The 13256-nt window shown below is 49.4% G+C and overlaps 1 protein-coding gene across 2 annotated transcripts in view; it reads right to left on the bottom strand.

The window, feature by feature from the left end:
- Positions 1-12553, bottom strand: part of KIFAP3 (kinesin associated protein 3) — a 136494-nt gene extending 123941 nt beyond the window's left edge. The window contains exons 1-2 of one of the 2 annotated variants that reach the window (XM_019501906.1): positions 12432-12551; positions 4484-4615 (exon numbers count right to left, since the gene is read on the bottom strand). In XM_019501906.1, coding sequence (XP_019357451.1) covers positions 4484-4615; positions 12432-12463 — 164 coding nt within the window. In that variant the 5' untranslated portion in view covers positions 12464-12551. Of the gene's footprint in view, positions 1-4483; positions 4616-12431 lie in introns of both variants that reach the window. The other variant, XM_019501907.1, reaches the window with a different exon arrangement.
- Positions 12554-13256: the final 703 nt, after the last annotated feature.

Here is a 13256-nt window from a genome sequence, read left to right on the forward strand (position 1 = left end):
TTCTCAAACAAATCCCGGGATGTCACTCTCTTGTTGTACTCAGCCTTAGTGAGGCCGCAGCTGGAGTACTGTGTCCAGTTTTGGGCCCCACAATTCAAAAAGGATGTGGAGAAGCTTGAGAGAGTCCAGAGAAGAGCCACGTGCATGATCAGAGGTCAGGAAAACAAAACTTACAATGACAGGCTGAGAGCTATGGTACACTCTTCAGCCTGGAAAAGCGCAGGCTCAGAGGCAATCTGCTGGCCACCTATAAATTTATCAGACGTGTTCACCAGGATCTGGGGGAACAATTGTTCACCAGAGCACCCCAAGGGATGACAAGGTCAAACAGTTAAAAACTCCTGCAAGACCATTTCAGGCTGGACATAAAGAAGAATTTCTTTACTGTCTGAGCCCCCAAGGTCTGGAATAGCCTGCCATCAGAGGTGGTTCAAGCACCCACATTGAACGCCTTCAAGAGAAGTCTGGATGCTTATCTTGCTGGGATCCTATGACCCCAGCTGACTTGCTGCCCCTGGGGCAAGGGGTTGGACTCAATGATCTTCCGAGGTCCCTTCTAGCCCTAATGTCTATGAAATCTATGAACCCACCCCGCACACAGATCTGGGGGGCACATGCTCCCCTGCACCCCTCTGGGAGTACACTCAGTGGCGGGGAGCCAGCCTCACCCCTTTTTGCACCCCCCCAGACAAGCTGCCCACAGACCCCTCCCACTCCCTGCCAGGGCCCTGTGACTGTGCATTCTGGCCCTGGGCCCCAAACCCCATCCACTGCCCAGCTGGGCAGCAACCCCAGCCCACCTCCCTCCTTCACTTTGGGGGCCTTCATTCCCTCCCCCACCAACCCAACCCAACCTTACCTACAGGAGCTGCTCTCCAAGCTTCCTAGCAGCCATGTGTACATGTAAGCACACATATAGCGCCCCCTGCCTGACCACCCTCCTCCCACTCCCCCTTGCACACTGGAATCCTGCCAGCCTGCAGAGAGCTCTTTGCAAAAGTGGAAAATCTGTGCGTTTCTCTGTTAAAATGAGAAATCTGCTTTCTTCTCAGTTAAAAGGGGGGGGAAAAAAAATCGACACTTTTTTTCATTTTCCATGGGAAACAGAAAACCTGGATCCCTGCTCATCAGTCTGAGGCTTTGTATACTCCCCAAATCTGTGGCAGACATCCTATGTACAAGCCCCAGGCCTGGAGGCCCTGGGATTCAGACACCTCCTAGTCTCACTTGCTCCTAGCCAAAAGGCCAAGCACCAAGCCAGCAGAAAGCACAAACGCAGTCTTCCCTTACTACAAAATTGTATAGTCAAGTTTTCCCAGCCTGCCCAGAGTGCAAGGGACAGGCCTCACCATGGGAAAATCACCTTGTTGATCATGGTATCTCCCCTGCCAAGTAGGTGCAGTGGTGGGGGGCAGGATGACCTAGCACAGTAGGGGGACAAGAAAGGAGACAGGGCAGATGACAACGTTTGATCCTATCCAGTCCCAGGCCCATCCGTCCTGCACCCACCACCGAAGTCACCAGACATAATGGGTGGGCAGGGTCTCCATGGAAACCGGTCAGGACCTGCAAGGGAAAGGCACGCTCAGTCGGGAGGCCGAGACAAGCCTGCAGGCAGACAGGGAGCAGCATCAAGGAGTGGGACAGACAGGTATGGCCAGGATCACAGGGCAGTGACAACGTGGGGCCAGGGGCTGAGCCAAGATTCATGCCTCACCTATCCCTGCAACGGGCACCATTTTTGCAGGCAGGGACATGCCAAGGAACAAACTGCAGCTCTGCCCCGGGCCCCAGCACCGCGCTGGAACTGCCTCATGATCCCAACCTTGCCATCTTGTCCTGCTCCCAGGTGCTTCTCTCCACCTGCCCATGACCCCATCCCATTCACCTGGCTGAGCACATCCTGCCCACAAGGGTCCCAGGCCAGCCTCCATACAGGGCCCACCCACCCACTCCATCCAGCATGCCTGGAGGCAGGTGTGGGGTGGATAGGCTGGGATGGCCAGGCCACATCCAGTAATGACAAAGGCAGCAGCAGCCAGAAGGAGTTCAGTTGCTGCATCGCCCCTGGCCCCCATGCCTGGGCCAAGGGACCCACCACAGGCTGGATAATCCCTTGGATTGTACTCAGCAGCAACTACCATATATTTTATAAAGATGGGCTACATGAAGGTAGCCTTGTGGTAGGTTTCCATCAGCATTTCTGCCTTTTGGCTAAGATCAAATGCTGCATAACCCGCCACTATGCCAAGCTGATGCAGGGCCTCAGGACAAGGTTCCCTCCAGGCTGCACGTGTGCGCAGCCGTGCACAATTTAATACCATGCTGCGCACTAACTTATTAACGCTGCACACCTGCCCAGAGAGGAGCTGGGCTGCAGTGCAGCAAGGCAAAGTGGGGGCTGGCACAGGCTCTGCTAGCACCAGGGAACTGGTCTGCTGGATCAGTGCCGCTCCCTGGATTTCAGCTGCTTTTACACCGCAGAGCTGGAGCTGCCCCCCACCCCCCCAGCCTGGGCTGCACCTGTCCCGTGCACTCACCTGCCCGCCTGCACTGCCTTGTTTGGCAGCATCGCCTAGTGGCTGCAGGGAGTGGCACGGGCGGAGCTGGAGGAGGGGCCGGGCCAGGCAGCTGGGAGCAGCCATGTCTTTCTGCGTCTTCTTCGGTGGGGAGCGCTACAGAGGCCACTCTGAGCCGGGTGAACAAGGGGGCGCTGCCGGTAGGGCCCTGCTTCCCATAGGGGGCTCAGGGCCCACAGGGTGCCTCTCTGGGGGCCCCACTGCCTATAGGCACCCCTACCCCCTATAGAGACCCTGCTGCCCTGAGGATGTCATAGCTTCCCCTACAGGGATCCCCACTGCCTACAGGGTGTCCATGCTCCCTTATGGGGTTCCCCTGTGCCCCAATGGGACCCTAACCAACCAACCCTAACCTGGGGTCCCCTGACCCCCAGTTGTCTTTCCTGCCTGGTGCAGGGGGGGGCTGGACCCAATGATCTTGCAAGGTCCCTTCAAGCCCTTACAATCTATGAACCCTATAGACAACATCCAGTGTTCATGCTCCCTTATAGGGGGCCCCTGTTCCCCCAAGACAGCCGCACTGCCTACAGGGTGCCCCTGCCCCTCGTAGAGACCCTAACACCGAGAATAATGGTGAGGATCCATTACATGAGGATTCTAGTCTATTAGGCTTAGTGTAGTCCAGATCCAGGCGAAAGGGGGAGGTGGGACCAAAGCGGCGCGCTCACGGACCACTACACTTTAGAGGCAACATTGCCTCATGGTGTTTGACACCATCCGCTGGTCCAGGGATGCACTACATGCAGCATATCATGGGACAGCACCAGTACATGGACTCCAACAGACCTCTGACTGGAAGCCATGCAGAAGGGACCCCCCCGACTGCCCCCTGCTGCTACACCTCACAGACTCCAAGAACTTTTTAAAGCCTGGACTCTTCCCTACCCCCACAACTGTATCACGCATGTCACTGTTTGTAATTGTGCGTGCACTTTACGAACCACCTCCCTACTCAAATGCAGTCTCCTGTATATTCTTTGCTGTATAAGCAGTGTGCCCTCCCCCTCCTTTTCCCCCTTCCTACCTCCTTATCCCTGGGCTTAGTTGGCTGCATGTTTTACATGCAACTTAGCTGCATTCACACCACTACCTCCATCTTCTACTATGTACCCCCTCGCTCAGGTTTTCTGTATTTCCTTGTGCCTCGAATTCTGTCATCTTGAGCTTTAAAATGTTCTAATAAATCATATCTGGCACCAAAGGAAGAGTGTCAGGGCTGGCTCTGGCCCTCCCACTGCTGACCTGGTATTGCAGTAACTTCAGGCCCAGTGCCAGTCCCCTGCAGAAGAAACACCCACCCATTGTTTTAAGGGCCATACAAAACAAAGGTTATAATCAGCATTTTTGGCACCGGGGAGGAGGTCGGAGCTTGCTCCAGCCTCTCCAAGTGATGGTCTGGTATTGCAGTACCTCCAGGCCCTCCTGGAGGAGCAACTGCCCCCCCCCTTTTTTTTTAAGGCGCGCACACAAAAAGTTCTCACCATATGTTTGCATAATGAGCCATGTGTTTTATCATCGGGCTCAGTTTTGGCTGCATTTAAATCAACTTCATAGCTGGTTTCCATTCCTGAGCACATGCTGCTTTTGGCAGCAGTTTAATGATAGATTATGTACTTAATGAGGATTCCTTGTATGCAAATTTAAAACTAGGGACACTCCCACTGCCGCAGCTGATTAGGGAGAAAAATACTCATCTTATATTCAAGTAAATATGGTAAGTATTAATGTTACCATGCACATATATTACTTCTAGAATTCCAAACACTTCCTTAAGGTGGTGTTAAGTCAGATAAAGTACGAATAACGCAAAAGAAACAACAGGATATTATAATTCAAGACTCAGGGATTAGAATGCCTCAGATTTTTATCTTCCAAAAATAATAAAAAATGTACTTGGAACTTACATTTTCTGACACTCCTTGCGTTCCCCCAGCATGGGGTCGCCCATCTCACCAAGGATAGTTGCTTCCACTTCATAATGAACAACAAGGGCCTTTTCAGATGGATGTACATCTATGTTACCTCCTTTGACCTTCCTGAAGGGCAGAAAAACCAAACACATTGATGGTTAAAGCAAAAGCCTAAGAGATATACGAGTGTATAAGTCACTATGAAACACTGATCCTACAGTGCGCTTATGCAGCCTGAGTCTTTTTTTTTTCCATTTGCACTTTCCTCCCTCTTAGCTGCAGAGAATCTTAGCACAAGTGGCACCTTTGTGTTTATAATTCCTAGTATGTGCAAGTATACCAAATCGACTGTGAGCTCCTAGTCATAGGTGTTAAAAGCTAGGAAGGAAGATCTATCTTGGTTTTACAGGTCTATCTGCCTAGATAATGCCTACACTAAAGATGCATCATGCTAGGGGAGACCTCTGAACAAAAGAGAGATATGCCCCCAAAGAAATCAGCAGATCAGAGAATGAGTTCAAGTTCCTAAGTAACTCTGCGCTTGAAAGACTTGTTTCCAGATCCTCAGCTTAACCAGAGATTGAACAACCTGAATTTACTCATACATATCTCAAGGTAGCCTTAGGGAAGAAGCCTGTTTTGACTTACTAGCCCTCCTAACCTCAAATGACATTTCTTCAGCAACAGACTAACTAGCTCCAATTCTCACCAAGCCACCAGACCTTGTTACAGATCTAGATGCTAGCTGTGCCCCCTCATAAAACACAGATCAAGAAATCACTGGACAAAACTAAACAAATTATAACATCCAAGGCCCATTCAGCTGCTCCTCTACATGGAGGACGGAGATGGATTCTTCTCCGTGGCTACACAGAAGGGACATAAGATGAAATGAGGAGAAATAGCCTGAAGCTCCAGCAGGGAAAATTTAGGCTGGAAATTAAGAGGAACTTTCTGACTATGAGGGAGGCCAAACGTTGGAACAGGATACCAAGAGAAGTTGTGGGATCTCCATCCTGGGGGGTTTTCAAAAGAGGTTAGATAGACACGTGGCTGGAATGGTTTAGTCAGGGATGATCCTGCCTTAAGCAGGGGATTGGGCGATATGACCTTGTGAGGTCCCTTCTAGCCTTCCTTCAGTGGACATGTACATCTGTGCAATCCTGGGACAAAAGGCTCTCTCTCAGAAGAAATGCATCCTTTGTTCATAGCTGAAAGTGTCACACTGCCTGGCCTTCTGCTTGACTTGAGACTAACCCAGCTACCTTTTAGTACATACCTGCAGGCACTTCCTAGATATCCTGTTAGTAGGACTGGCCACATCTTAGGAATTAAAAACTACACACGATTCTACAAACTAGAATAAGAGAACAAAGAACTTCAAGATGATCCTGTAAGAATGTACTAATTTCTCTTGTTAGGGCAGCATTTCTCAAACCGTAGGTCATGACCCAAAACTGGGTCACAAGAATCTATGAAAGGGTCATGAACAAACTTTAAAAGTGGATCAACAAACTTTAAAAATGAATTTTCCTTTAAAGAAAAAAAAATGTGGGACATGGTGGCTTTTTCCTTGCAGGCTGCCAGAGTTCCAGCCTGCAAGGGGCTTTTTGCCCCTCCCTCCCCTGCCCCACACACTGCGGGGGCAGGGGCCAGGAGGTCAGGAGTGAAGGGCATGGAGTCAGGACTGGCCATTGATGTTTACAAATGGGCCCTTGTACAAAAAAAGTTGAAAACCACTGTGTTAGAGCACCGACCTCTGTAGTACAAATGAAAAAAATTGGTAAAACAACCCCTGGAAAACAGAGCCTAAAATTTCTGTATTTTATGCTGGGATTATTTTCAAGGTTTTTTAGTTAGTTTTGTCAGTTTTTTCAAAATTCACCACTACCACCAATAGATGGAAACTGGGAACATGGTTCACTAGTCACAAACCCGTTTCGTTGTATTTAGCAACATTAGGAGTGTGCGAAATTAGCCACATTCAATTTGGATTTGGCCCAAACTGGGGACAGTGATTTGATTCGTTGATTCAGATGACCGCCCCGATTCAACTTGGACAAATCCAAATCTGAAGATTTGATGGTGATTCGGAGAATCAGTGATTCGGCCATAGACACAGCTTTAAATATTTTTTCTACGTACCTTGAGGTACCAGGCGCGGTTTGTGGATGCTGCAACGGTGGGGCAGACGGAGTGTCTTGGGGGTGGGGGGGGCACATGTTTGGCAACAGACCCAGAAGTGGACCAGAAGTACTGACACCAGAAGTACTTCCCGGTCCACTTCTGGGTCTGCTCCTGAGAGCACACTCACATCCCCCTGGGGGGCGAGGAGGGGGTGGGGGTCACCCGCATGCTCCCTGGCAGACCCAGAAGTGCTTCTGGTCCACTTCCAGGTCTGTTGCTGAACACGCTGGGGACACCAGCCCCTGTGGAATGCTCCATCTGCCCCAGCATCTCAGCATTCACAAGCAGCCTGGTACCTTGAGGTACGTAGAAAAAACTTTTAAAGCTGTGTCTATATCCGAATCATCAAACCTCTCCTAATCTTTCTGAATTGATTTGGAGGGTTCCAGTTCAATCTGGAGAGATTAAGGGGTCTCCTGATTTAATTCGGATTCAGGCCGAATCTCTGCCAAATTGAATCAGCCTACAAAAGCTCCACACAGCCCTAAGCAACGTGTAGCAAGAGATGACAGTTGTACTTGGATCCTGTGCCTAGCCTGGGAACTAAAAAATGGCTAGGTACTTACACAAACTCTACATAAACAAAACTCATTAACTACAGAAACAGCTTGTGCTAAGCTTTTCAAACCCCCTTAAGGCTGGTTACTCTACTCCTCATAATCCTCAGGCCTCTAAAAACCTTGAAATTGATAGGACCTAGTCATTCAGGGCTGATTTAGGCAACAACATTGACCATCCCTAATCAGTTTCACCAATCATTCAACTAAACAGACTACAATTACTTCAGAGTAGATATTAGAGCCAAAGAATTTTTAGAACCATACGTCAATTATGCACTTAACCAATATGCAGATAATTAATATTTGTTATAATGTAAGCACACTTAAATTAGGACTGGGATTGTGTTATACAATGAAGAAAATAACACACTTATAAGTGGAGTACAGCATACTTCAAAAAAGCACTGGATTTGACAGTACAACAGGCTAAACACACCTGGCTCCCGTTGCACCCTGTGTGAACTGAGGGTGCTCAGCACTTTACAGTTTTAGGGCTAATATGTAAGGGAGTTTGGGAGAGGAAGTGCAATTTATGAAACCTGATGGACTGTTTCGCCCAAGAGTCCCTGTTGGGAGGATGGGGAAATTTGTAGAAAGGCCTAGAACAACTTTCTACAACTCTGACATAGAATATTAAACAATTTTCCATGCCCTACCCATATGTACATGCAATGGCATCTTATGACTTTGTTTCCATTCTTATATTTATTCACATTTCATACCAAATCAGTCAAGACCATTCACCTGAAACTGAGCAGTACTGAAAGCCACTAACAACAGAGAGAGCTGCAAGTGCTAGCAAATCTGAATTTAGCCTTTGATTCTTGCTTCTAAGACATGTACTATCAGTAGCATAACTAAGGATGGGCATGTAGGGCATCAGCCCAATGCCAATTTAGAGGGGGCATGAAAATGGCGGTTCCTAGGCAGTCGCCACTATGGTAACAACAGCCTGTACCACAGCAGAACCCCATGTGTCTTAAGACTCTCCAGCACTCAGTATCCTGCCTCTGGCACTCAGTATTTCTCCCCCCTCCCCATTCTCTGCCATTTAAACAGTGCAAACATTCCAATCGATGCCCATGTCTACTTTAATTATTTTCTCTTGGTCCATTTATTATAAAGGGCTATTCACTCTTTTCTGGGCAGACAATCACAGAATCATAAAAATGAGGGTTAGAAGTGACCTCACATCATCTAGTCCAACCCCCTGCTCAAAGCAGGACCATCTCCAACTATATCATCCCAGCCAAGGCTTCGCCTAGCCGGGTCTTAAACCTCCAAGGATGGAGATTCTACCTCTCTGGGTAACTTGCTCCAGAGAGTTTTGCCTAATATCTAACCTAAAATTCCCTTGCTGCAACTGGACAGCATTGCTTCTTGTTCTGTCATCTGCCACCACTGACAACAGTCTAGCTTCATCCTCTTTGGAACCACCATTCAGGTAGTTGAAGGCTGCTTTTAAATCACCTCTTGGTCTTCTCTTCTCCTGACTAAATAAATCCAGTTCCCTCTGCCTCTCCTCATAAGTCATGTCCCCCAGCCCCCAACCATTTTTGTTGCCCTCTGCTGGACTCTCTCCAATTTGTCTGTCTACACCCATTCAATAGTAGGGGCCCCAAAACTGGACACAGCATTCCATATGTGGCCTCACCAGCACTGAACAGAGGGGAATAATCACTTCCCTTGATCTGCTGGGATCACACTTCTACGAATGCAGCACAGTATGCCATTAGCCTTCTTCGCAACAAGCTGAATGTGAGTCAATGGTGTGCCCTTATTGTCCACTGTAATGCCCAGGTCCTTTTCTGCAAAGCTGCTGCCTAGCCAGTTGGTCCCCAGCCAGCGCATGGGACTGTTCCATCCTAAGTGTAGGAATTTTCACTTCTCCTTATTGAACCTCATGAGATTTCTTATGTTCCAATCCTCTAGTTTGTCAAGATCTCTCTGAAACCTAGCCCTACTCTCAAGGGTATCTACTACATCCCCAGCTTGGTGTCATTTGTAAACTTGCTGAAGGTATCCTCCATTCCATCTTCCAGGTCATTGATGAAAAAACACTGAACAAAACTGGCCCCAGGAGCAACCCCTGGGGCACTCCACTTGATACTAGCTGCCAACTAGACATTGAGCCATTGATTACTATCCTCTGAGCCAGAAAATCCAGCCAGTTTTCTATCCATCCAGCCCATATTTCCTTAGCTTGCTAGCGAGAATGTTATGGGAGACCATATCAAAAGCCTTGCTAAGTCAAAGTATATCATGTCTACTGCTTTTTTGCACATCCACAGAGCCAGTCATCTCATCATAGAAGGCAATCAGGTTGGTCAGGCGTGACTGCTCTGGGTGAATCCATGCTGCCTGTCCTTCTTCTCCTCCAAGTGCTTAGAATGGATTCTTTGATGGTTTGGCTCCACAATTTTTCCAGAGGCTGAGGTGAGGCTGACTGGTCTGTAGCTTCCTGGATCCTCCTCCTTCCCTTTCTTAAAGACAGGCATTAGATCTGCCCTCTTCCAATCATCCAGGACATATCCCAACTGCCACAAGTTTTCAAAGATAATAGCTAGCTGATCTGTAATCACATCAGCCAACTTCCTCAGCACCCTTGGGTACATTGCTTCCGGCCCAAATTACTTCTACAGGCCCAGCTTTTCTAAATAGTCCCTAACGTGTTCTTTTGCCACAGCTGGCTGCTTACCTCCTCCCCAAACTGTTGTCTGGGAGCTGATCTTGCCTTTAAAGACCAAGGTAAAAAAAGGCATTGAGTACTTCAGCCTTTTCCCCATCATGTATCACTAGGTTGCCTCCTCCATTCAGTAAGGGACCCACACTTTCCCTGATCTTCGTCTTGCTGCTGAAGTTCTCCCACGGCTATCCAGCTTCCCCAGGACTCAGTGACAGACTTGTAGGGAAATTGTAATAAAATAGCCCCTCGCTATACTGACCACAACCTGACTGGTCATAAACAAAAACGGACTATCAATGTAAAGGAGGGGCCTTCTCAGCAGGGATGGTGACAGCTGTGTGTTAGCAGGGTTCTGAATTCATAGTTTTGTCATCAACCCACATCAGGCAACTTACTTATTCTCTTCTGTGCCTCTACATGCCCGTTCTGTAAGTGGGGCAAATAAAACTTAGCTGCGTCCCAAGTGGGGTTGGAGGACACTGAGAACCTCCAACAGAAGATGCTATAGAAGCACAAAGTAACACTGCATGAAAAAGATTGTGAGCCGCAGATCAGTTTACAGCAGGCCTAGATCTACATCATGACCATCTCCTTTCCAAATGGATGAACCCTGCCTAACAGAGTTCACACATTAGGAATAACAACCTTTCTGATCCTTCTGCATTCTGAGGATGTTCTTTTCCAAGTTGTCTCTCCCATCAGTCTCCTTTAAGATGATTTTGACCATTGTCAGCACAGTGTATGGGTAATTCAGCAAGGTTGCCAGCCCTAAAGCTTTTCAGATATTTCTTCTCACAGAGTAGTGTTTCCCAACCAGTGTGCTGCAGCACAAAAGTGTACCATCAGAAATGAACAGGTGTTCTGTGGAATTTTGTCATGGAAATGAGCTACAATAGGTATGAGCATGAGGAATGCCTTAATAGGTAAATGCCACGGAAAATGTTTATTAATGTAAGCGTGCCTTGGGCTGGAAAAGGTTGGGAAACACTGTCATAGAGCAAGTAGGAGTGCTCTTGGTAGTTCTTCTGTAGAGCAACTTCTTTCAACACTAGGAATTCTTTGGGGCAGATAGTATAGTCTGGACCTGGCTCTGCAACGTGTTTGTGTGTGGAGTCTCCACAAGGTGGAGGGGTTCATCCAAAAGGGAACAGTTCCCAGAATCAAGGCCCTAAAGAGAGATAAATTAAAACATACCAGTTCTGTCACTGTCTTCCGTTTATCTCAGGATTAATCTCACGGGAAAAACTACCCAGCACTACTTCTCTTTGACATCTTATGCTGAGTCAACACCTGTTCTTCAGGGACAGGATAGGAAGTATTTACAAATGTACAGAAGGAGAAATCTGCCAGTGTGAGTTGCTCTGCATAGAGATCTAGCACTTCCTCAAAGATTTTTCCCTTCTTGGGAATGAGCACTATGCATCCCATGAGCCCTGCCCCAAACAGGATGGAGTGGGCAAGCTTGACTGGAGGCATTATACTGTGGAGATCCTATATTTTCTTCCTTAACTCCCCTCCCCATGGACTGATGTAATGGGTCACAAAACCTGCTCTAGTTATTGGACTGTTACAGGCTCTAATGGCTGGGACAGCCATTTTCTTCCCTCATGCATGCATAGTGCCAATGCCATCCCAGCTAGGAGGGCAAGGTCCTGGTTAAAGAATTTGCTCTTTCACCAGTTCACATCTAAGCTCCTGCCTTGTAAAACTTAATTCTTTGTAAAACAACTCAAAATTGACAGCTGTACAGGGCTACAGATGCACTCAACATTATCACTATCCACTACAACGTCTTATTTGGGTCTCCAGTGCCACAAAGGAAATTATTAACTGAAGCAAAGGGAAATACACCCAGGAAAGAATTCCTCTTGCATATTAAGTTTTGCAGCCAACCGCCCGTTTTAAAAGTCATCCAGATGTGGATCACTGCTCAGGCTCGCAGGACAAATGCCGTGCTGGGTGGTCAGCACACACCCACATTGCTCCATGCTTTGTTATGGAAGTGACACGAATCTCGCTCCCTTGCAACCTTCCTCTTCTGAACCTCACTTTTGGGGCAGACAAGCTCTGGAGCACACCGAACTCAGGGACTGGCACGCATTGAATTAAATCCATTAGTGGAGGGAGGTGGTGGGGGAGGGGGGCTGTATTCGCTGAATCAGCACAAAGCGCACACGGGCAAGAACACCATCCTCTACAACAACAACCTGTGTCACTGGCTGGACCATGGGGGAGCCGGAGGATGCGCTGAGCATCCCCTGCGCCCGCCCCCACTCACCTGTCTGGAACCAAGGACACGAGGGGCTGCCAGAGGGGATGCAAGAGCGCTGGGCACGGAGCGGAAGAGAGAAGCAGGATATCTGCCCCCGGCCTCCTCCCTCCCACACCCCACTCCCAAATCCTTACATATGGGGGAAGGTGGGGGGGGAGGGAAGCCCCTGAAAGCGCAGGGCAGGACCCGGCCCGGATGCGGGGGGAGTCAGCCCTGCCACACCCCCCGCCGCGTCACCTCTTGAGATATCGGGCGTCCTCCCCCTGCATGGTGCGGCCGGCGGGGCGGGGGCACGGGCAAGCACCAGGGTGCGGTCCGCGGCGGCGGTTACCAGGGTGAGGCAGCGCCGGCTCCGCCCACACGCCGCAGCCGGGAGTGCGCAGGCGCCGCGCGTGTGCAGAGAGGCCCTCTCGGAACCCATTTGGCGGCGCAGTCGCACGAGATTGGGCGCAGAGGGAGGTGTCGCACAGCTCCACCTGGAGGCGCGGCGGGGGAAGCTCGCGGGCTTGCGATGACCAGCTAGGCTGGAAGGGAATCGACAAGTTCGGGTTTTCAGGGGCCGAGTCAGCCCCCAGCAGGGCTATGGCTTCAGCTGTAGTGTAGGGCTGCCAGTGGCAGCCTCATGGCCTGGGTCCCTGGGACCACACGGTGTTTGCCCACCCATGCAACTCCAGGCACACCTTTGTGGTACCCCAGGAGCGGCTAGAGGGGAGGTCTGAGGCAGGGGTGCCTTGTTCAAGTTGCAGCAAGGGAGGTTTATGTTGGATATTAGGAAAAGCTCTCTCACTAGGAGGGTAGTGAAGCACTAGAACAGGTTACCCAGAGAGGTGATGCAATCTCCAGCCTTAGAGGTTTTTAAGGCCTGCCTAGACAAATCCCTGGCAGGAATGATCTAGTTGAGGATGGCCCTGCTTTGAGTAGGGGGTTGGACTAGATCAGCGATTCTCAACCTTTTTTGTACCAGGACCCATTTGTAAACATTGACCGCCAGTCCTGACCCAGTGCCCCTCACTGGACCCGCTGCCCTTCACCCCCAGGCCCCAAGTGTGTGGAGGCCCAAGG

This window comes from Gavialis gangeticus, unplaced genomic scaffold, assembly GCF_001723915.1.
Source record: "Gavialis gangeticus isolate Ggan-Ray unplaced genomic scaffold, GavGan_comp1, whole genome shotgun sequence".
NCBI lineage: Eukaryota > Metazoa > Chordata > Crocodylia > Gavialidae > Gavialis > Gavialis gangeticus.